This window comes from Schistocerca piceifrons, chromosome 11 (genome assembly GCF_021461385.2).
Source record: "Schistocerca piceifrons isolate TAMUIC-IGC-003096 chromosome 11, iqSchPice1.1, whole genome shotgun sequence".
In the NCBI taxonomy this organism is placed as follows: Eukaryota; Metazoa; Arthropoda; class Insecta; order Orthoptera; family Acrididae; genus Schistocerca; species Schistocerca piceifrons.
The window spans coordinates 142726743-142752030 of NC_060148.1; the positions used below are offsets into that span (position 1 = coordinate 142726743).

Below are 25288 nucleotides of genomic sequence, written 5' to 3' on the forward strand. Positions count from 1 at the left end.
CAAAAACCTTCTGGAAACCAAGAAATATAGGATCAATTTGAAATCCCTCGCCGACAGCACTCGACACTTCGTGTAAGTAAAGAGCTAGTTGTGTTTCATAAGAGCAACGTTTTCTAAATCTGTATGGACCGTGTATCAACAGACTGTTCTCTTCGAGGTAATTCATAATGTACAAACGCAATATATGTCCCGAGGTCCTGCTACATATCAAAGCTGTACTTCAGTGGATTACTCCTATTGCCTTTCTTGAATATTGGTGTGACCTGTGCAATTTTCCAGTCTTTGGGTACGGATCTCTCGAGCAAACAGCTGTATATGATTGTTAAGTATGCAGCTGTTGCATCAGCATACTCTAAAAGGAACCTAATTGATATACTGTCTGGATCCGAAGACTTGCTTTTATTAAGCAATTTAAGCTGCTTCACTACTCCAATAAGATTTCTACTTCTAGGTTACTCATGCTGGCAGCTGTTATTAATTTGAATTTTGGAATATTTACTTCATCTTCTTTGGTGAAGAAACTTCAGAAGGCTGTGTTTCGTAACTCTGCTTTAGCAGCACTGTCATTGATAAATTTTCACTGCTATCACGCAGAGAAAGCATTTATTGTGTCTTGCACCGGCATACTTTACATACGATCAGAATCTCTTTGGGTTTTCTGCCACGTTTCGAGACAAAGTTTCAATGTGGAAACGATTATAAGCATCTCGCATTGAGTCTGCACTAGAACTGATTTAAAAGGCTGCACTGACATAGCTTTCTGTGCAATGTTTCGTCCAGACAGACAGCACTCACCCCAGGGCGACGTTGTTGGAGCCCCGCATGCAGGCGATGGTCCAGACCCTCTCGAGGCCGTAGTTGAGCGACGACTCGAGGCGGTACGTGCCGGCGTGCCAGATGCGCACCGTCCCGTCCTCTGACCCAGTCAGCACAATCGGCAGCTCGGGGTGGAAGCACACTGCGACAGCAGGTTAAAGGTGTATATCTCCGAATATTTCTGCCGCGTTCTGTGGCACAGTGGGAGCTGAAGCTACTCGATCACAGACAGAGTGGCAAAACCGCCATAAAGGAGTTTAAACAACAAACCAATCAAAAACCTGAAAACAACTGTTGCGTAATAATATAAACAAATAAAACGGCCTGGTATAAGTTTTCTTATACATACGTGTAGTTACATGTAGAATGGAAAATGGCTTTGTACACCTTTTAGGCTCTGGAAGAGATGGAAAATATCCGTGCAAAGAAAGAGGAAGGTTTCACGTTGAGGGAGAACGATCAGAAGCAGTAGACTGCCACCGTGCTTTCTGTTCGTGCAGAGCTGCCCACCTAGTGGGACTGGACATTCAGAGCACATCTCCACCCACCGTAGTGGGCGTGCATTATTCTGTGCAGGAGTACGTGGAAAGTCTCACGAGGTGTGTTCGTGGAGAAGGCGTAATTGAGGTGGAGTGAAATGTCTGAGTTGAAGTCCAAAGGTTGGACAATGTAACACAAGGGTCGTCCACAAAGTAAGTTCTGTTTGGTTATATAAAACAAATGTGTACAGACACAGAAAAAATATTTATTGTACAGACGTCTACAACTGTTAAACTACTTTCCTACATAGCTTCCAAAATTTTGTAGGCACTTGTCATAGCGTGGCACAAGTTTTTGTATGCCTTCCTCATAGAAGGTTGGCGCCTGTGTATTCGACGTTGTGGTTACACATTCTTTCAGCTCGCCATCATCACTGAAGTGTTGACCACGAAGGACAGATCATAGGTGTAAGAAGAGATGAAAGTCACTAGGAGCGAGGTCTGGGCTGTACTATTGGGTATGGGGGGGGGGGGGGGGGGGCACCACCTTTTGACAGTAACCCTCAGCGCTTGTTCTGTATTGTGCAGTGCAATTTCTTAGTTTGGCAGCGTGGTAAGAAACCAATCAGCAAAATGCCTTTTCTGTCCCAAAAAATGGTGCACGACTTTTCGAGGTGTCAAGATTTGCTTAGGCTTAACTTTCATAGGGGATGAAGTGTGCCTCCGTTCCATTGATTGCCGTTTTGTTTCAGGGTCTCGTACGATACCCAAGATTCATCGCCTGTATCCAAAAAAGAAAACCATTGCCTTCTTCATTGTACAGCATCAAAAACTGAAGTGCACTGCCCATCTGTTTTTCAGTGTTGTTCAGTAAGAATTTTGAGTACCCAATGTGAGAAAAGTTTTCGAAATTTCAGTTTTTCAGTAACAATTTCATGAAGTAGTGCACGAGATTTGCGTAACTTCCATAGGAAGGGCACTAAGTGTAAACTTACAGTTGTCCTTAATCTTCTCTTCGACTGTGTGAACCAGTTCATCAGTAACCTCAGACAGGCGTCCACTTCGTTCTTCATCGTGCACTTTATCACGTCCTTCACTGAACAGTCTGACATCTTGTAACCATCGAATCACTCACAGCATTTGGCTGTAAACATCGCAGATTTGCCGATGAATTTCATGCAGTTTAACTTTCTTTGCATTTACAAAACAAATCACAGATCCGATTTCCAACGCGGCGCCATTTTCAATTACGGCTGACATTATAAAGAAGCACTACAAAGCACACGACGGCAGCAGCGATCTCAAAATGGCGTGGACGTCTTCTCCTCGCGTCAGAGTAACTGCTGCGCACGTTCAGAACTGCGACAGTAGCGCTGCCGCGGATAGAAATAGAAACGGAACTTACTTTGTGGACAACCCTCGTATAATTAAGTTGTATTGCTAACTGAAAAGAAAATATATGTTTTGAATGGAAAGAGGTGTTTGAGATGCTTTTGTAGCCAGATCAACAATTAAGCTCTCTTTCAACATATCCCTTAAATATTCAAAGGAGAGGAGCTGGTCATAGCACAAAAGAGATAGCCCAGAACTGAGTATCAGGGCCAGTTCTGAATTCTGTAATAAATAATATATGCGACTGTGCATTCAGTGAAGTCACATCAGACAAACCCGATACACACACACATGCAGCCTGCGGACAAGTTGAGACCCGAACCGAGCGAAAACAGTGCACGGGGGTCGATGCCCAGTCCGGCACACAGCTCCGATCGGGCTGCACGTGACTGGAAATGGGAAGACATGAGGAGCTGAGGAAGAGTTGGCATGCAAATGCACGGTTCACATTAAAATCCTTTCGGGTGTACTGCGCAGATCACACACTGCCCTCAGAAACTGCCTCCAGCACAGCCCGTCCCATACAGCTTCCGTCCAGTTTCTCACGAATCCCGGTCGCTGCAAGTCTCTATCCCAGGGCTTCCCAATGTGTGGCCTGCGGACCCCTTACAGGTCCGCTGGCTCTTTCTAGGGGGTCCGCGGCCACCTTTCACCAAATCGTGTAAAATAATGAGTAAAATTATTGAATAAAAATGTGAAAATCAAATTCATCACTACCTTTTTTCCATGTGAAAAAATGTGTACTTTTACTTCAGGTTGTATTCCCAAGCAGCCTTTGCAGTTTCTAAGTGAGAACGCATACACAGTTTAGTGCCGGAGAATGCGGCTTCTCTGATCGACTGTTTTGCGACAATACGGGGGTCGTTTGTGCGCCGGCTCACGGCAGTAGATGCACTGAAACTTTTATGCATGCGTGGAGCGAGCTTTGTTGACCAGTCACAGCGCTCGCTGGCACGTATGCAGCCCCAGGCATCATTAAATCTTAAACTTGCTTTGTCAGTGCACTACCTATTTCATAAGTCAATTTTTGACCTTCAAGTTGTTTTCATTCATCTCTAAACCAAAGACTATTGATACTCCAGGGGAGGGGGGGGGAAATCCTTGGGAACAGACTAGGGGTCCGCTATGGATTTTCGACTGAAGAAGGGGTCCACCAGCTTGAAAGGTTGGGAAGCCCTGCTCTACGCAGTCCATCCCCTCCCCTTGTTCTCAGTCTTCCCTGTGGACACTTTCCCTCTAAGTTACTGACATTACTTTTCTGACAGCACCATCTGAAATCCTCACGTGTCCAGCCCACTGTAGCTGCTCAACTGCTTTTTCTACGACAGTCCAATTCGTCGTAGCACGTATTTCTCCATTTTTCAATCTGCACTATTTTTCTTCTTTTCCAAAAATTTCTCTTGCGTTCTCACTCTCTCGTGCACAGACTACCAGTTATTCCTTAATACTCTGGTACTCAAAATGGTTCTAATGGCTCTGAGCACTATGGGACTTAACTTCTGAGGTCATCAGTCCCCTAGAACTTAGAACTACTTAAACCTAACTAACCTAAGGACATCACACACACGCATGCCCGAGGCAGGATTCGAACCCGCAACCGTAGCGGTCGAGCGGTTCTAGACTGTAGCGCCTAAAACCGCTCGGCCACTCTGGTACTCACCTGGAAGCATTAACAACTTATTGGTTTACTTCCGGATGGACAGTATTCCTCTCACTGAAGTATCTCCTCCTCCTCCTCCTCCTCCTCCTCAACCTTTACTTTGTGTCCTGCCTCGACAGGTATGACATGCTATATCGGTTTTGGTAATGTCAATGGTAGCTGGAGGCCAGCTGAAAATACTAAAATAGCCTACATTTTGAACATGCTGCAGTTGTCTTCCTTGGGGTCTATGTTCTCAGGAAGGCTGCTATAACACAGGTTACTTCAGTATTTATAGCATTAAAGTGCCAGGGGGGAAAAAAATAGTGCTCCTGGAAAGACAACTTCAATTTGATCCAGTGACAGCATATGCTATGTGGAGGATAGTAGACGTACTAGTAATGGTATCAAGATCGTCCAGCAACAGACAAGAGTAGTGGCATAGCTACCAGAGTACCATACGTGTCTACCGTTTGACAGGAATGTTCACAGCTAGAAGGCTCAGTGTGGTGCAAGAGACACACTCAGGCTTCCCGCAGCCAACTGAACGAGTCGAGTTTGAAACGGGTCAAACTGTGGCCTTCCTAGTGGCGGGACGGTCCTTTCGGAGAACTGCCACGTCGTCGTATGTGCTACGTTAGCTGTGCGACGGTTCCGGTATCGGTGGTCACGTAAACATTCTCACACCCACAGATGACGTTCCGGACGTCCACGCAGCACAGACCTGTCGTATTGTGAGGGTAGCAGCAGCAGGTCGTACAGCTACAGGAAGGTAACGTGTTGTTCCGACAGGATAATGCTCGCCCACACACTGCCTGCGAATCTCGACGTGCTCTGCGAGGCGCGCAGCAAATTTCCTGACCGGCACAATGTCTGGACTCGTCTCCGAGTGAGCACGTGCGGGATACGATGTGACGAGAAGTGACTCTGACTCGCCAACCGACAACTCTTACAGAACTACGTTAACAGTTCGAACAGGTGTGGCATAACATATCCGAGATCAGTATTCGCATCTGCACGATTGATTGGATGCTACAGTCATTACTTGCATTGTCACCTTTAGATGCTACACCATCTGGTACCTGGGAACCGCTTGTGCTATTGACCTGTAAATATAATCATTTTATGCACTGTTGCAGCAACAAATCTTGAGTGAATTTGTTTCCTCTAAAAGTATATACTAATCTTTTTCTGGCAGTGTATTTAGTAGAATTTTAATGACACCAATAGAGGTCATGGAAACCTAACACAATGTCACAATTTTCAAGCACACTGCTACATTTGCTTCCTGAGTGACATAAGTTAGATATTTCTTTTAAAATATAATCAAACGGTTTTTACACATTACGATTTTATGAAAATGATGTACGAGTTTCACTTTTGTAATCCTCAATCTTCCGAGTTTTATCTATAAACAAAAATTGGCCTGTCTGGTAACTTACAAAAGAATATGTAGCAGTGATTACGACAGCAACATTTCCGTCAATTGTTACGTTCTATTGCTACAATGGGTAGAAATCAACTTTTTATTTGTGAATGTAAAACAAATAAACTATGCTGTATGATACGTTACCGTGATGAAAGAAATGAAATGATTCGTATAATTATGAAGCACGAAAATAGTCAGACATAATATGCTGACAAAAAAAAAAAAAAAAGGAAATGGCAACTCCAAGGAGGAGTTCTGTGACAAACAAAAGTTGGAAGATGTGTTGCTACATCTGAAAGATGGTGTCCCTTCAAATTTCGCACCTGTCACATAAGAGTAGCCTACTACTTTTGAGATTGGACACGGCGAGTTTGAACGAGGTCACGTAATTACTGCCAGAGGTGGTAACAGGAATGTACGGTCGCAACTTCAGTGGTGTGGAGCAGAGTTGGAGGATTCGGGAGGGGGGGAGAGGGCTGTTTGGAGGTCTTTTGTGTTTCCTGAAGAAAGCTGGTTCTACCTCCACGTTAGTGATCGTCACGTTTCAATTAGAAGAAGGCCAGTTGCGGACCTGCAACCGACCTATCTGCATGTTAAACACACCAGCCCTAGACCTGGAGTTACGGTCCGGGGTCCGATTTCACACGACAGCGCGAGCATTCTCGAGGTTATCCCACGCACCCTGACTGCAGATCTGTACGTAAATGTGGTCATTTAACACGTCGTGCTGCCACTCGCGGACAGTGTCCCGGAAGTATTCTCCGTCGAGATAACACTCGCCCAGACGCCACCGTTTAACCCGACACGCTCTACGGGGCGCCGACACGTTGCCGTGGCCCGTCCGATCGCCAGATCTGTGTCCGGCTGAGCACGTACGGGACATCGTCAGACGACAACTCCGGCGTCATCTACGACCAGTATTAAGCAGTCCTGTACTGAGTGACTGTGTGCAACAGGCATGGAATTCCATCCTACAAACTGAATCCAGCATCTGTAGGACACGATGCATGTATGTTTGCATGCTTGTATCCACAATTCTGGCAGTTACACTGGTTAGTAATGTACCAGCATTTCACATCTGAAATGGCGTATCTCACATCTACATTAACGTGTGCTCTTGAAATCTTATTCATTAAATATATCACCTAGACAATTGTAGAATTTTAGAACACGTTTTTTGCTCGCGTATCGTGTCATTTCTGGAAACCCAGAACCTAGTCTGTGGGAATCAACACGGATTCCGGAAACAGCGATCGTGTGAGACCCAACTCGCTTTATTTGTTCCAGAGACCCAGAAAATATTAGATACAGGCTCCCAGGTAGATGCTATTTTCCTCGACTTCCGGAAGGCGTTCGATACAGTTCCGCACTGTCGCCTGATAAAGTAAGAGCCTACAGAGTATCAGACCAGCTGTGTGGCTGGATTGAAGAGTTTTTAGCAAACAGAACACAGTGTGTTGTTCTCAATGGAGAGACGTTTACAGATGTTAAAGTAACCTCTGGCGTGCCACAGGGGAGTGTTATGGGACCATGGCTTTTCACAATATATATAAATGACCTAGTAGATAGTCTCGGAAGTTCCGTGCGGCTTTTCATGGACGATGCTGTAGTATACAGAGAAGTTGCAGCACTAGAAAATTGTAGCAAAATGCAGGAAGATCTGAAGCGGACAGGCACTTGGTGCAGAGACTGGCAACTGATCATTAACATAGACAAATGTAATGTATTGCGAATACATAGAAAGAAGGATCGTTTATTGCACAATGATAGCGGAACAAACACTGGTAGCAGTTACTTCTGTAAAATATCTGGGAGTATGCGTACGGAATGATTTGAAGTGGAATGATCATATAAAATTAATTGTCGGTAAGGCGGGTACCAGGTTGAGATTCATTGGGAGAGTCATTAGAAAATGTAGTCTATCAACAAAGGAGGTGGCTTACAAAACACTCGTTCGACCTATACTCTAGTATTGCTCATCAGTGTGGGATCCGTACCAGGTCGGGTTGACAGAGGAGATAGAGAAGATCCAAAGAAGAGCGGCGCGTTTCGTCACCGGGTTATTTGGTAAGCGTGATAGCATTACGGAGATGTTTAGCAAACTCGAGTGGCAGACTCTGCAAGAGAGGCGCTCTGCATCGCGGTGTAGCTTGCTGTCCAGGTTTCGAGAGGGTGCGTTTCTGGATGAGGTGTCGAATATACTGCTTCCCCCTACTTATACCTCCCGAGGAGATCACAAATGTAAAATTAGAGAGATTCGAGTGCGCCCGGAGGCTTTCCGGAAGTCGTTCTTCCCGCAAACCCTACGCGACTAGAACAGGACAGGGAGGTAATGACAGAGGCACGTAAGGTGCCCTTCGCCACACACTGTTGGGTGGCTTGCAGAGTGTAAATGTAGATGTAGATGTAGATGTAGATTCCTCAAATTTCATTACTTTATTTTTTGGAGTTGCATTTTTTTTTTCATCAGCGAACATTCCTGCACCAGTAACACAGAAAGATGTAACATATAAAAGAATTACTAGTTTTCAAAATATTAAAAGTCTGGTTAACAGAATGCTATAAAAGGAGTACAAGTTAAGAATATGTAAAAATTACAGAACCAATTTAATGGGCATTTAAGTCTAATGGTATCTCAACTGTCTAGTAAAAGAAAAATTCACCTCTGGCTGATACACTAGCAATGAAGGAGTAGAGAACACAAGTGCCACTGGAGACCAGATATAGCAACAAAAACTAACATTCTGAGGCTGTTATGTTGTCGTCCAAATTGTAAAATTATCTGGGTGCTAATAACAAATATTTCCTGCAAAAACATTCATACAAAAAGATATCACAGTAATAATGACTGACTAAAAATATTTTTATACAGGCTGTCCCAAGAGGAACGGACAGTATTCGAGAACACTCACTCAACGCAAAAATGCCTAGCGAGCACGGACTCTAAAATGCATACCTTGTGCACCAGGAGCACTCTTTTAATATAACAGACGTGTTTCACAATAGCAAAGATGAACAAGTGGTCAGAGCGCTTAAGGTATGCACATTAGGGGCTGCGTTTACTGAACTTATTTTTTCTCATTTTGGTCCAGACTATCACTTCGAAAAATATGGAACGCAAATTGCTTTCCTTAGAACAGATTTGTTTCACAGTATTGAAGATGAAGTGCTCACAGATCTTAATACTATGCATTTCAGGGTCCATATTTACTAGTCTTTACTGCGTATGTGGTGTCTGTTCTTTCGGACAGATCCGAAAGAACAGACACCGCATATATACTTAATTAAGGTGAGGACGGTCAATGATGTCTTCAACGCAGATTCACACCAGGTTCAAACTCTTACGGGAATTGCAAAATACCACAAGTAATAGCAAAATGTGCAAGGGGCACTACATTCATAGTGTGGGGGCAAGTTGATAATTTGGGTCTGACAGGAGGTGTGCTAGGTTAGTCTGAGCAACTGCAATGACCACTGTGTCCTGATGGCTCAGTGGCCACAGCATCTGCCTAGTAAGCAAGTGATCCACTTCGAATCTCAGTTTGGCATAAATTTTGAAGTTTCACCATCGATTTAAATCGACAACTACTCACAACCAATGTCTGTAATTCCTTTCTGTCTTTAGTCTTTTTTGCTTCAAATGACTGTTCCCGCCATATTCCTCAACACTGACAATTCCTCCTACAACACCCTGTATACAGAAGAAACACATTTGCTATCACCAGCACACGGTCACATAAAATGAGCGTATATCGGCACTGCGTATTGATACCTGCGGAGATATTCTGCGCGTGGCCCTCGAGTGTCTGCACGCACGTCTTGTTCTGGTAGTCCCACACCTTCACCAGGCGGTCGTCTGCACCCGATATCAGGTACGGCTTGTCCCCTCCGTGGTAGTAGTCCACGCAGTTGACGCCCTTCTCGTGGCCGTCCAGCGTGAAGTTGGGGGTGGGGGAGCCCAGTTGCCACACCTGCGGGTAGAGCGCACAGTATTCAGGTGAGAGGAAGCGGTACGGCAGAGGTAGGGACTTGTCGGCAGTAACAGTGATATAAACTAGAACAGTACAGATTTGTTAACGAAGTTGGGGCATCGAGTTGTGGAAAGGCACATTGGTAAGACTGAAAACACTGCAAGCTTTCAGAATACAACCTCATTCGGCCTAACTAATATAGAATACATCGTGCGAGGACTGCTCGAAAACTAATGCAAATTTATTTTGAAGAATTCGTAAGGGCACGACTATGCAAATCATATGACTTCTGAAATTTTCCCGGCGTATTTCTTCTTCTAATAATTTCCGGGTATGCAGCCGGATCCCGTCAACATTCTGCCAAATCATACTCACCTCAAAATTTCCCAATACACTGAAGCGTTTGATACAGTATGTTTGTTGCTCGAACAATCAGAAAATATCCTGACTCGCCCGGTGCTAGTGTGAGAGAGAGGCGAAAAGCTATGAAGTAGCCACTACAAAAATCTATTGCTCTGCTTAGAATTTGACAATTTTGTGAAACACAGGAGGAAAGAGCATACTCTAAACAAGATATTGTGTGTTGCTCAACAACAAGAGAGTTGTGACCTCGATGCCTGTTTCACCACCCGTACCACCTGGATTCTTCCCCCAGACACCAGTTCCTCAGACTACCGCAGGTGGGAACTGGCGCTACAACACGTCCTCAGTTCTCGCCACCCACTTCGCCTTAATTTACGTTAATTTGTTCCGTGTAAACATTTCTTCACGGTAACATCTCGTTTCTTCACTCCATTTTAGTTTTCTACAGCTTTCATTTTCTGACCTGTCTATTTTCTCCACCCCCCCTTCCATCTCTACCACATAAAATGCACTTAGTTTATCAATTTTATTAACTCGTGTACTATATTTCAACAGTAATCTCTGTCTTCCATATTCTCCTATCTTACACCTTTAAGCTCTCAGGTTTTCAAATCTCGTCCAGTGCAGTACCCAACATTCTGTCTTTCCTTCTCATCCCATCCTGTACTTCTGCCCTGATCTGGGGATCTGGGTGACTTTTCCGAACTCTACCCATTTTTCTGAAGCACTCTAGTTCCTTTCCCTTCACCCCTTTTCCTTCCCCTTCAATCCTCCCGCCAGAAGGAGCCACTGTCTCTGAAAGCTTGCACAAGTAAAACTTTTACTTTATTTATTTTTACGTGTGTGTTCTCCTGATGAGTAGATTTTTTATCTATTCAATTGCATTATACTGGCTGTAATTATTGCGAGAATAAATTACAGCAGCGAGACCCACCATGGGAATAGTACAAACAGGTGTCAATAGATCGCAGGACAAGTGAAAGTTCACGAATCCGACTGGATCGTGATAGTGATCTTTTAATTGTGTATTAGTTGCTGCTGTTACATATGTCTTGCGCCCTAATAGATACTGCAGCACATGTTCCTCAGTCGCTGAAGCACAGCACTACAAATGGGTTGGGTAGTGACACAAGCTTGGCCGCGAACTAGAGCAGTGTGGGGAGCGGAGTAGGGAGCACGCAGCATATCACATCACACAGCCAACCACGGGAATGTATACCGCATTCTTTGGTTTTTTAGGAAAACCTACTATGTTTAAACTGCAGTTTTTCTGAGCCCGTTAATAGTGGGATTTGAACTGACTTTAAAACTGGACACTCAAAAAGAGGAGACGGTAATGGTATAGACAGAGGATAGCGGCGGTTGGGGTCGTTTGGGAGAGGGGACCAACCGGCGAGGCCATCGGTCTCGGCAGATTAGGAAAGGACGGTGAAGGAAGTTGGCCGTGCCCTTTCAAAGGTACTGTCCCAGCATTTGCCTGGAGTTATTTAGGGAAACCTAAATCAGGATGGCCGGACGCAGGATTGAACCGTCATCCTCCCAAAGGCGAGTCCCGTGTGCAGTACTCTGCGCTACAAATGTTGTCGATGTTCACCGTGACGTATAACGGGAATAAAACGGGGTGCGGCGACTGTCCACTTTGCAAAGTCAATGAGAGAACAGCAGGCAGACAACACGTTTGGAAGCAAGCAACATTGTAACATTCTAAGCAACATTATAACAGCCTCACGTCAGTATAGAAGGGAAATCCGATATGTATTCTGATAAAACCACCTGTGTTCTCAGTTGCCATGGTAAACCCAACCTCAGAAATAGCAACATATTCAAAAGGAACAGCCAGATATTTGTTAGAATTAAGTTTCACAGCTGTCCTGTCAGGATGATACCACATATGACAGGCTAAGTGGACAAAAAAAGGCAATGAAGATAAAAATTAATGTAAACAGTTCCTTTTGTTATCAAAATGTAGACTATCAATAAATGGCGCAAGTTCAGAGTAGGTGTATTGTTAACTTTTTAGGCAGATTCTTTACGTTAATGAAACAGTCTGTAGTTCCGATTGGTCAGAATTTGTTAAAAATAAATTTTTCTCAAGAACTCTATGGGAAAGAGGGGTGGGGATGGGTCATCTTATACTCGGGTAAATCCAGTATTCACAAACATTTGTGTGAAGTCTGCTGAAAATCTGCATTTGACAGGAGTGCAGTCGGTGGCTGGGCACAGGGGGTGAGCCCATCGGGTGGTGGTTTGGTGGAGCTTCAAAATTAGCAGTGAGTGGAAAGACTATCGATGGCATCATACCTGAAACACTAATGTGCCATTCTTCTCATTTGTGAAGATAAACACATTAAGGCTTGGCAGCTTGTGCTGCTGCAGGGGTGTTTTAGTCTGACACGATGTTGGGTAGTGCTACCTAACCCACCCTAAGGCCTTGAACTGGCTCCCTAGGATTACTACTTGTTTCGGCCATTGAGGCAAAATTGTGAGATTTGTAAGTGTTGTGAATGAATGTTAAACAACGTAAGGATCTTTTTCTCTACAGCACAAAGAAGTGTATAATAAATTCAGTGTGTAATATTATAAATGTTTCTGATTTCCAGAAAATTTTCAAATCTTTTTTATTATTATTATTCATCTTTTAAATGCTGAGGGGTAAAAAATCATGGATTTTTCCAGATTACCAGGTTAAAAATACACTTTTTTCCTGGGTGAAAATACACTACAACTTGCATGAAAGCACGTTTTTTCCTCCCTGGTGAGTAACTATATACCTCCCCTAGGAACTGTAAAAGTTGAATTCTTTGAACAGTAAATGTTTTACACACCAGTGTAGAACCTCATGACACTAAACGAAATGCAACCATTTGAAAAACAACACATTTTGGAAGGAGTTTCAGCGTGTGGCAACACGTAAGAAAATATGCACTGTATTAGGGAACTGTAAATATGAATTCCACTAAAGACAGCGCAGTAGCTTCCGAAGGACTGAAATCTAGATTCTGACACACTTTTGTCAGTCAATCACAACAAAGGATACATAATGTACTCAGATAACAACATCGCTGTTAAGCAACATGAACCTACAAATGGTAAAGTGAATAGTCAAACTACTGCACAAAAATTACAGATATAAGAAAAGCTAAACTGTCGCATACAATGTAAGTTGTAAAAAACTTCAAAAATGGAGTGTTACAACTCTGTTCTGAGCCACAGTTTTGCAATGGCCACTCATTTGGGTGGACAGCTGATTGGTGGTCAATGCACAATCTTTTCAACAGGCACAATATAAACTGACTGAAGTGTTACACAGTCTTTTCTCAAAGTATCTGTCTTCAGTATAGCTTTATACAGAAATGAAATGATGATGGTAAACAGCAGAGACAAAAAGAGAACAGAAGCTTTCGAAATACAATGTCACAGAAGAATGCTGAATATTAGGTGGGTAGATTGAGTCTAATGAATGGGGGATGGTAGATTGAATTGTGGAGAAAATACATTTCTTGAGGGAAGTCATTGTCCTGTTTATGTTATCCTTATTTTCTGTTTTACTTATTTATTTGTTTGTTTATGTTTTTAAATAGACATTATTTTGAGCTTTTTCGCTATTGGGTAATTTTAACCCCTTGGGAATTTTCAGGCTACCTGTTAGTGAAACAGATAACAAATAGCCACTTCACGTAGAGAAAAAAATTAACTCAAAAATGTACATAAAAACTTTTTAGACATCTCCGCTACAGTGAAAAAACTGTAATCACATACCTTAAATTCCACAATAAAACATGCAGAAGAGATGCAGGAGGTACCTTCAACACTTGCCCTTCCAAGCTAAAGTTTTGGTGCTCCCTTATATTGCAGCTGGGGCAGGTGTGTGATGATATGGGGGGAGGAGAGGGGGGGGGGTGTTGACAAAGAGGTGTGGGGATACTTAAAGAACTACCATTTGACACCAAAAACATTTTCCTTACAGATTCGAAAAACCTTCACTTGCCCTGGAGCTTCAGTTTCTCAACTCTAAACAGGTACGAAGTTCATTCATATGGGGTAGGGAGGGGGAGTAGAATACTGAATACTGTTTAATACTTTAACGACCAACCCGAGCACAACTTGGACCACAGCACTGCATTCAAAGGACTGCAACGACCTACATATCATGCTGTGATGTTCCACAACATGCAAGCCACCGATTGTATAAAAACTGGACCACTTTTATATGAGAACGTACGGACACCTCACTATCCCTGCCTTGGCAGGTGCTGCCCTCTGTTGTCAGTTTGCAAAATCATTTTGATGTAAGAAGTAGCAAATGTAACAGGTGCTGTCAGAACTGACTCAGCCATTGGGTGCTTACATTTTCGTGAAATTTGTGCGAGTACTTGTCAGGTTTGGCTTTTTGCTGTTTGCTATATTTCCACTACAAATGCATCGCATTCTGTTGAGTGAGCAAAAAGTTTTGGAAGCCCTAGAGAAAGAGCTGAATGATTCTGAATAGGAGGGTGAAATATCTAACAGGGAACAGTCTGTAGAAATTGTCCCTAGAGCAACTATTAGCACCCCCCCCCCCCCCCCCCGCGACAAATTCATGAACCCAAAGTGTCTGCATATAGTGTTATTCCCTGTGAAGGTGTGCAAAAATTTTCTAAATGACTGTGTGTTGTGTAACTGAGGTGAGACATGGGTACCAGCCCAACATTCGCCTAAAAAACCACATTCAGGCAGATTAGTCCTGCATTGTTCATCTGCTGGGTGGATTCAATCTGAGACAAGTACACTTCCCTAAATCCAAGATGCTGCATGCTAAGAAGTGCAGCTGTCCAGGCAAGTTTTCACTTTCTGCTACCACCACTGTAAGATCTGGGAACTATCGCAGAACTAAAATACGGATGAAAAATAAACCTTGGAGCTTTGTCTTTTATAGCATGCATTGCCCTTTTGAGGTATCTCAAAGATGTACCAATAATATTTTAACTAATGGAACAAACTGCTGATTTTCTGGACCCAAACTGTCCCGATAGGCCGGTCCTCAAATTATTAACAACACACTAAGAGCAAGGATTTCTTCCGTCAGCAAAATCGGCAAACGGCTCTCACTGCAATCGAGATATTAAGTAGTGTGATCGAGATCGGCCTCACGTGTCTCTGACTCACCTTGACAGTCCTGTCCAGGGAGGCACTAGCAAAGGTGTTGTTGTCCTTGGGGTTGATGACAATCTGCATCACATAGTGGGTGTGGCCCTCAAACACCTGCTGGCACGCCCACTGCCGCTCCCAGTTCCACAGCTTGATCATCATGTCATCTGAAACAAGCCCGTGTTTGCTTCTGAACTCTCCTGTTATTTACAGAAGGTATTTCAGGAAGAATACTTAACATTTTAGGAGTTGTTAGTACAGACAAACACAAATAAAATGTTTCATATAAGGTGTTTTCAGTTTCTATCGATTACAGAGACATTATGCACACATTATATCATGGCACTCAGCCGTGGGTGTTAACAAATAAGAATGTAAAGCATTCGAGGGATGAGAAGCAGTGCAGGAGAACAAGCCCCACCTAAACCTTGCAGGACTGGCAGCCTATATTCGTGTTTTGTGGTTCTACAAAAGCAGAATTGACACAAAGCTCACACAGATTGCAAATTTCTTTTGGTGTAGAGTCATGTTTGAACCCTGTGATGGGGCAGGATTAGTCTCTTCATTTCAAAAGAAGAAAAGGAAGCAACAAGCAAAGTGGAGTACACACAGCATCCAGCAACAGCTATGGCGTAATTGTTTGCCGAGGTTTGCAAAGTTCTAGATACGCTAGTTGAGGCCTGAGCTACACTGGAGTCTTACACAACCACATACCCGAGCACCCCCACCTAAAACTGCCACATAAAGGTGTTCATATAATACAGTTGTTAGAATTCAACCTGAACAAACACTTGCAGAGAGTGTTAAGCAAAGAGAAATGATTTAAGTTCAAAGTTGATTTTCATAAATTCCACTTCCAACTACAATTCATTTTGAGTTTTCTTCTGAAGTTATCTTGGAATTCTTTCAAAAGGAAGTCACTATTCATAGCCCGTAGAATCATTAATCTCTTGTTTTTGCTTTTTCTATGCAGACTTTGCCTTTCAACAATTGCCATGTGTAGAAATCCAAAGGAATAATGCCCAGAGATCTACATGGCCAAGAAATGTAACAGTTTCTGCCATTCCATCTTCCAGGTAATGTTACTTTCAGATAAAGTGTCACCTGACGACTAGAATGTGCACGGATTCCACCCTGCTGGAAGGACATATCCATTCCCACAGCCATAGCAATGTCTTTCAATAATGATGCATGCTCATTTACCAGAATGATCTGTGTAAAGGGGACCTGCAAGACAATGTAGCAATGCGACAGGCCCAATTGAGTGATTATCTATCGTACTATACCACACATTTAAAGAGAATTTTAGACAACATTATTGGGAACTGCAATCTATCAGTAAAGTAAAATTAGTAAAAACGTCTTGATCACACAGTCATTTATTAAAAATACGATTAGTTTCATCCTCTAGAAGTAGGCCGTCTTCAGATAATGCACCATTCAACTGATGATGACGTCACAGTGTAATTATTCAAACTATAGAATCACAATTGCACCACATGTGTACGTATAGTTATAAACTTTCCATCTGGTAATGTATTTCATATTCTTACTGTCACACATACAATTTCTCCAATTCCTAACACTGTGGGGCAACTGTTCTCTCTTAAAGTTAGTTAGTTCAGAAGATGTCACAATTTCAAGACATCATAAGTTTATCACTGTACAAAAATGTGTGTCAAAAGAACCAACAACCTAGTCAGTTTTGTGGACCGACTGTTCCTCATTCAGAGAAAGTAATTGCTTGTCTTAAATTTCCATAGTTCAAGAGTTACTGATTAATTAGTATACAATGTCAAGAGACCACCTATTTTTTAGTCTGTATTATTTCCTAAACTTTGTTTTGACAATATCAATGTACTAAATTTTCTGGACACAGTGATGTTCTTAAGATTCCTGTATTTTGGTTTAAGGGAAATATTCAAAATTGAAACTTTTATTAAATAAATTGTAAATGTCAGCTATTGGAACCTGAGGACATTTTGATGCACTTAATAGGCAAGTATCTTATTAGTGGTAGGCAGTGAAAAACTGATAACTCCGCCTGTCTCTAAAAACAGGTGGAGTTATGAGGTTTCCATTGCCTACCACTGATAAGATACTTGTGGTGTATTGAGTTGTCTGTAAAAACCTCGTAATTCCAGTAACAATAACTCCATTATCAAAGACAGACTTGCATTTCTCTAATCTGTCAATAACAAGGCTTCTGCTGTATAGTTTCACAAGTAGCAACTTTCTGTGTCACTTATATTATTTTTAAGTAACTGTTTTTGCTTCTCCTGCAAAATTTAACGACATGGAGTTACTAGGTTTTCAGTGCCTACCATTGTTATCTCAGATTGTTTGTCTCGACTGCCCTTACATCGTAAGAAGTTATCATTTACACACTGTGTACTCAGTAAAGTTGTTCTGCTGTGTATCTTGTGTCCTCTTTCTGTAAATAATGTAATCTAGTTGTGTACCCTCTGTTTCAAAATTTTGGAAAAAAAATCGTTTACAGTGAATTCTCTGTAACTGTTTAAAAATTTTAATATAAAAATTTAAATGTAAGTAAGTGTTCATAAAGATCTCCCGACAATGTTTGTGACACATCTCCTGAACTTTGTATCGTACAGTGGAACAATTTTGCAGGTAAATTCATCGGTATATGTGTGTTGTGAGTAGAGTCTCTAGGAAACAAGTTAAAAATATAATGTTGTGTCTTATGCACAAGTTTTACTGCATGAACAGCAAAAATGTAATTATTGATAGATGTTTTCCTTTCATCATGTTGTGGAAGGCGTCAACAACAAAGTCTCGTAAATGTTGGAATCAGTTATGCTGCCTCGAGACACACACAGTTTCTGACCGTAGTACTTGTCTTATTGTATTAAAGTTTAACATAGTTTGTACCTCAGGAAGATTGGGAATGGGTAGCTACTGGCTCAGAGGGAAGCAGCAAGTACAACTGTGACGAGTTCTTTTACCCTTCGAAATAAAAAGAAGTGTGATGTAGTTTCTAAAAGACGCCATGAGTGTAATTCTACGATGGCATGTAACCAGAGTGCGTTGCCCACTATGCAGAGTATTCGTTAATTGCTTCACTGGTTCCACACCGTAGTGTTGAAATGGTTCAATTCTTCACCATGTCGAGCTTCTCTGTCTGTTTATCACTAAAAACTGAAAATGTAAAACCTCAACACTAGTGCAGCATTGGCATATATAATTCTATGCATATTAATTGAAAGCACTAACACATGACATTGTTATTAATGGTCTGCTTATTCTCATGACTTGAAGAGTATTGATGCCAGATGTCATTCACAACTAGTTTCAGAATACATTCATAATGATTTTGGTTACATACATGTACAATGATAACGATTCAGTACTTAACTGCTTACCTGCCATTGTCTTTCCATTAACACAGTTCTCACTAATTTTGTATTATTGTTATGCTATACAGTTTACGGTGTTCCCGTAGGATTTCACCTGAACAATTGACATAATCTGTGCTCCTGTGAATATACTTTCCAACTGTCACATCCACCATTCTGACTATTTATAGCCTTCCCCTGTGGTGTTAACTCGTAATTTCAAGGGTGTTTTTTCTTGTCAGTTAAAAGATACATTAATTAATAACAACAAAGAAAGAATATTATATAGGTAACCATGCTGGGTTTCTAGGACCAATTATTTTATGTCAAAAATGATTTATATAAGTTGGGAAACAACCTAAAATTGGCCTACAAAAGCCACCTAACCTACAGAGTATGCCTGCTGCACAAAATTTCAAATACCTTCTTGTCCTTTAATGACACCGGCTTGTGAGTTAACGAGTGACAGAGACACCCATAGTTTCCATTCAGCACACACCGTTCAACAGAATGCTCCACAGCAACCTCTAAGTGGCCCTTGTTGACTCGCTGACATCATCAGTTAAGTTTACAGTACGCACAGCTTCACTGAGGCTGGACCACGGAACAATGGAAACCCATCATCTTATCGGACGAATCACGTTTATTGTTACACCGAGTCAACAGTTGCGGGCAGATACACCGCCGTCCGGACGAACAGCTGCTCGAAACATGCACCGAGCTACAGATGCTGGCTGACTGAGGAGTAGTATGCTAAGGGGGACACCCCACCGAATGTCCACAGGACCTCTGGTAGTAACTTGAGGCACCACGACAGCTGTGGGAAATTTGAACATTATTGCAGGCCACACGCACCATTCACGCTCAAAGTTTCTCCGAAAGGGACGGCGCTTCCTGCAGGATGAGACCAAAATCGTGCTACAGTGGTTCGAAGAGCGTGGCACTTAACTCACGCCGATATCTCGGCCACCGAATTCCTCCGATCTGAACTCTGAGGAAACACACCTCTGACACTGTCGGACAGAAGCTCTGCACTCGTAAATCTCCGGTATATAACTTACAAGAATTACACGATCTGTGCTTAGTCATCTAGTGCTACGTATCCCCAGACACCTATCACAGTCTCGCAGAACCCACACTGCTTAGAATCACTCGTGAACTGCATTCCGCATGGGGACCGACACACTATTAAACTATCCCTCCTGTCATAATTACCCCACCAGCCTAGTTTAAAAGCAAATTTCCCAGGCCATCAAATCCAATTGTACCGCTTATCCCTGCAAAAAACAACTTAGGAATACACCCCTCTTCAGTCACGACTATAGTGGTCTCGAGTGTATTAATCTGTTACTTCGACAAGGCTACAACTTCCTAAAATTGTAAATTGTGCCCTGAAATGAGGTCCATTCTGTCTGCCTAGAAAATAGCTCCCCCCCCCCCCCCCGCCCCCTCCACCAATCTCCACACTGTCCTCATCGGACTCTACACTCCAGCTGCACCCGTCTCCCTACCCTACGGCACCTACCCCCGTGACCGTCTCTGCTGTAAGACTTGCCTTGTGCAGCCTCCTACCACGACCTGTACCAGCCCTGCAAAGGGAGAGCCACCCGTGAAACAACCCATCACGTACCAGCTGTTTTGTAAACACAGTTCATCCTTCATCGTCAGTACGACTGCCGCCGAGTTACAGTTAGGACGAATGGGCGTAGGCACAGGTTTGTGTACTGACAATACACAATACGCTCTGCAATGTGAGAGTCATGACCTCGGTGCCCTTTTCACTACACGTGTCGTCTAGATTCTTCCTCCAGAGAGCAGTTCATCAGAACTCCCCACGCAGATACTGGCGTTACCTGTCCTCAGTTCTCGCCATCCACCTGGCCTCAATTTAGTTTAATTTTCAAGGTCTCCACTTTATTTCTCAGTGACTATTCTGTTCTTCATTCCCTTTGTTTTCTATATCTTATTTTTTGACCTGTCTATTTTACCCCACCCACCACCTCTACCACTTTTTATGTACTTAAAGCACTCCGTCTTCAGGCCACGACTGGCCTACCGGGACCACTGTGTCATCCTCAGAGGAGGACGCGGACAGGAGGGGCGTGGGGTCAGCACACCGCTCTCTCGGCCATTATGATGGTATTCTTGACTGAAGCCGCTACTATTCGGTCGAGTAGCTCCTCAATTGGCATCACGAGGCTGAGTGCACCCCGAAAAATGGCAGCAGTGCATGGCGGCCTGGATGGTCACCCATTTAAGTGGCGACCACGCCCGACAGCGCTTAACTTCGGTGATCTCACGCGAACCGGTGTAGCCACTGCAGCAAGGCCGTTGCCTTTTATACACTTAGCTTTACACTTATTAACTCTAGCACAATGTTTTGTCAGAAATCTCTGTCTTTGTTATTACTGTATCTTCCACCTTTAAGCTCTCAGATTTTAAGATCTAGTCAAGTGCAGTCCCAAACAACAAGTCTTTCCTTCCCATCCCGTCTGGTAAGTCTCCCCTAACTGGGGGTTCCGGGTGACTTTTCCCAATATCTCTATTTCCTAAACCTTGGCACTCATTTTCCTCCTTCCTTCTTTCTCCTTTCACCCCTTCTCCCACAAGGAGCTACTGGCTCTGAAAGCTTAATGTATTTATCCATCTATACCACACTATTAAGCACATTAGCCTTATTGCTTAGGTTCACTATTGTAAGCTCAACTATGTCCTACCCATATATTCTCCGGGTTTTTAATAAAGGGCAGAGAGAACACTGTCATAATACGCTTGCTCATTCATTCACTCACTTGTCCCCTTCCACAGAGCTTGTCAAGGAGGAGACCCTTTATAGACATGCAACAAATCAATATACAGACTATTTCAAAACGAATATACATATTTCGAAGATACATGTTTATTAAACTGTAAGACTTACAACTACGAAACTTGGGACTTCATGAATCTCTCAAGTTTATATCACAAATGTTCAATATGTCCTCTACCAGCGACACGAACAATATTGCACTGATACTCTAATTCCTCCAACAACTCGGATAACCGTGTCCATCGTCACTGATGATGTGGCACTACAGATCCGTTTCTTCAACTCTTCTACGTTATGTGGTAGTGTTGGCACATAAACTTTGTCCTTAATGAATCCCCAGGAGGAAAAAATCACAGGTCATCAATCCCAGAGACCGTGAAGGCCAGCTCAGAAGTGTTAAGTCACTGGCTGTTTGACAACCGATCCAACAGCTCTGTAGAGTTTCACTTAAGAAATTCACGCACTTGGCAACTTCAGTGAGGGGCGTGCCCTGTCTAGTTGAAAAATGAAGCTGTCGTCATTCAGCCTCAGAAAAAACCAGTTTTGCAGCATAACAAGATACTGCTGAGTTATTTCAGCAAAGAAGAATGGGATATCACACAAAGCACTAACTCTGGGTGAATGTTGTGCATGTTCAATGTGTGTGTGTGTGTGTGTGTGTGTGTTTTCCGTGGGTTCCAAATTCAAACACTGTGTTTGTTTACTTTCCAACTATGATGCAAAATCACTCCATGATTGAACACAGTGTGTAGTGTGAAAGTGTTATCATTGTCAACAGCAATCTGAAGCTCGTCAGTAAATCTCAAGACATTTGTGTCAGTAGTCATGGTGCACACTGTAATAGCTGTAACTTTTACAGTTTCATAACCAACCGAATTCTCAAAACGTGCCAAATTGATATCGTAGGCAGTTGTAACTGCCAACTGAGTTCATTCTGTATGGCTATGTTTGAATTCTTGCAACACTTTCATCTGAAAGACGTGGGTGACCATGATTCTTTCCTTTACATAGACATCCCGTGTTTACAAACTGTTGACACCTTCAGCGAGTGTTTCATCCATTCAGGAGATCAGATTGGTATCTCAATCTGAAACATCTTTGCACTGTAATCATCAAATTATACTTTGCAGACTCGAGAACACAAAATGATTCCTGCTTTGGCGTAGCCATTTTGAAACATGTGACAGTAACCAAGCAAACAGAAGACAAACAACATCCTGTGGCAATGAATATAAACCAAACAATGTATTTGTCCCTCCAATAACCGAGCCCTGGGACAGTGGTCAATAGTTTTGACAACATAATGTTTTGTTATACGCATATTCTTTTTTAAAAACCCTGTATATTAACAAAAGACAAGCAAAGTGTAGAAATTCTGTGTGTTGCATTAACAATAAACTGTAACTACACCATAATGATTTAGTTTCATAAATCACAGTTGCAAATTGTTGTTGTTGTTGTGGTCTTAAGTATGAGACTGGTTTGATGCAGCTCTCCATGCTACTCTATCCTGTGCAAGCTTCTTCATCACCCAGTACCTACTGCAACCTACATCCTTCTGAATCTGCTTAGTGTATTCATCTCTTGGTCTCTCTCTACGATTTTTACTCTCTACGCTGCCCTCCAATGCTAAATTTGTGATCCCTTGATGCCTCAGAACACGTCCTACCAACCGATCCCTTCTTCTTGTCAAGTTGTGCCACAAACTCCTCTTCTCCCCAATTGGAATTATTATATTCTTCTTGAAGTCTGAGGGTATTTCACCTGTCTCATACATCTTGCTCACCAGATGGTATAGTTTTGTCAGATCTGGCTCTCCCAAGGCCGTCAGTAGTTCTAATGGAATGTTGTCTACTCCCGGGGCTTTGTTTCGATTCAGGTCTTTCAGTGCTCTGTCAAACTCTTCACGCAATATCATATCTCCCATTTCATCTTCATCTACATCCTCTTCCCATTTCATCTTCATCTACATCCTCTTCCATTTCCATAATATTGTCCTCAAGTACATCGCCCTTGTATAGACCCTCTATATACTCCTTCCACCTTTCTGCTTTCCCTTCTTTGCTTAGAACTGGGTTTCCATCTGAGCTCTTTATGTTCATACAAGTGGTTCTCTTATCTCCAAAGGACTCTTTAATTTTCCTGTAGGCAGTATCTATGTTACCCCTAGTGAGATAAGCCTCTACATACTTACATTTGTCCTCTAGCCATGCCTGCTTAGCCATTTTGCACCTCCTGTCGATCTCATTTCTGAGACGTTTGTATTCCTTTCTGCCTGCTTCATTTACTGCATTTCTACATTTTCTCCTTTCATCAATTAAATTCAATATTTCTTCTGTTACCCAAGGATTTCTACTAACCCTCGTCTTTTTACCTACTTGATCATCTGCTGCCTTCACCACTTCATCCCCCAAAGCTACCCATTCTTCTTCTACTGTATTTCCTTCCCCCATTCGTGTCAGTTGTTCCCTTACGCTCTCCCTGAAACTCTGTACAACCTCCAGTTTAGTCAGTTTATCCAGGTCCCATCTCCTTAAATTCCACCTTTTTGCAGTTTCTTCGGTTTTAATCTACAGTTCATAACTAATAGATTGTGGTCAGAGTCCACATCTGCCCCTGGAAATGTTTTACAATTTAAAACCTCGTTCCTAAATCTCTGTCTTACCATTATATAATCTATCTGATACCTTTTAGTATCTCCAGGATTCTTCCAGGTATACAACCTCCTTTCACGATTCTTGAACCAAGTGTTAGCTATGATTAAGTTACGCTCTGTGCAAAATTCTACCAGGTGGCTTCCTCTTTCATTTCATTTCTTGCAAATTATTGACAGGAATTATTTATGTAGGCTGGAAATACTAAGTCAACTACTGGCCAAATCAGTTTTGCTTCCGCAGAAATGTAGGAGACAATTCTGACTATGTCTTAAGTTGATGGCAAACTGAAGAAAGGCAAATGTACATTTGTAGTTTCAATCCCGACTATGAATGGATTCAGGTAAACTGTAGTTTAAACGTGGTAGATGTTCCTAAAAAGCCAAAGTTCACATAATGGATTCCCATGTTTGGCAACGTAACATAATCTGCTGCCTGCTCACTACAGCCAAGCTGGTATCCGTGTCTCCCTCTGACCCTTCCGTAGTGCTGTGTTTGAGCAACACAGATTCCAATGTCTTCTAGTATGTAACAACAGCCACTATTCCACCAATAAAAACTCGCCAATACGATTCAGTCCAATTCTCAAACCCTCACTTATCCTGTGATCTACTTACATCTATTGGTAATATGTCCACGACAGTTCTTGCACCTGTAATTTATTTTCTACATCTACAAGGTTACTCTGCAGTTCACACTTAAATGTCTGGCAGAGGGTTCATCGAACCATTTTCGTACTACTTCTCCACCATTCCACTCTCTAATGGCGCATGGGAAAAAGAAACACCTAAATCTTTCTGTTCGAGCTCTGATTTCTCTTATTTTATTATGATGATCATTTTTCCGTACATAGGTAAGTGTCAACAAAATATTTTCGCATTCAGAAGAGAAAGTTGGTGACTGAAATTTCGTAACTATATCTTGCCGCAAAGAAAACCGCCTTTGTTTCAGTAACTGCCACCCCAACTCACGTATCGTATCAGTGACACTCTCACCCCTATTGCGTGATAACACAAAACGAGCTGCCTTCTTTGCACTTTTTTTATGTCTTCCATCAATCCTACCTTGTAAGGATCTCGTACCCCGCAGCAATATTCCAGCAGAGGACGGACAAGTGTAATGTAGGCTGTCTCTCTAGTGGGCTTGTCGCGTCTTCTAAGTGTTCTGCCAACAAAGCGCAGCCTTTGTTTTGCATTCCTCACAATATTATCTACGTAGTCTTTCCAATTTAAGTTGCTCGTAATTGTAATTCC

General features: G+C 42.5%; 1 protein-coding gene across 1 annotated transcript in view; it reads right to left on the bottom strand.

Annotated features, from left to right (window-relative positions):
* Positions 1-25288, bottom strand: part of LOC124720395 (coatomer subunit beta') — a 164105-nt gene that overhangs the window by 117119 nt on the left and 21698 nt on the right. Inside the window, exons 4-6 of the mRNA XM_047245736.1 lie at positions 15235-15383; positions 9528-9726; positions 796-958 (exon numbers count right to left, since the gene is read on the bottom strand). Coding sequence (XP_047101692.1) covers positions 796-958; positions 9528-9726; positions 15235-15383 — 511 coding nt within the window. The remainder of the gene's footprint in view (positions 1-795; positions 959-9527; positions 9727-15234; positions 15384-25288) is intronic.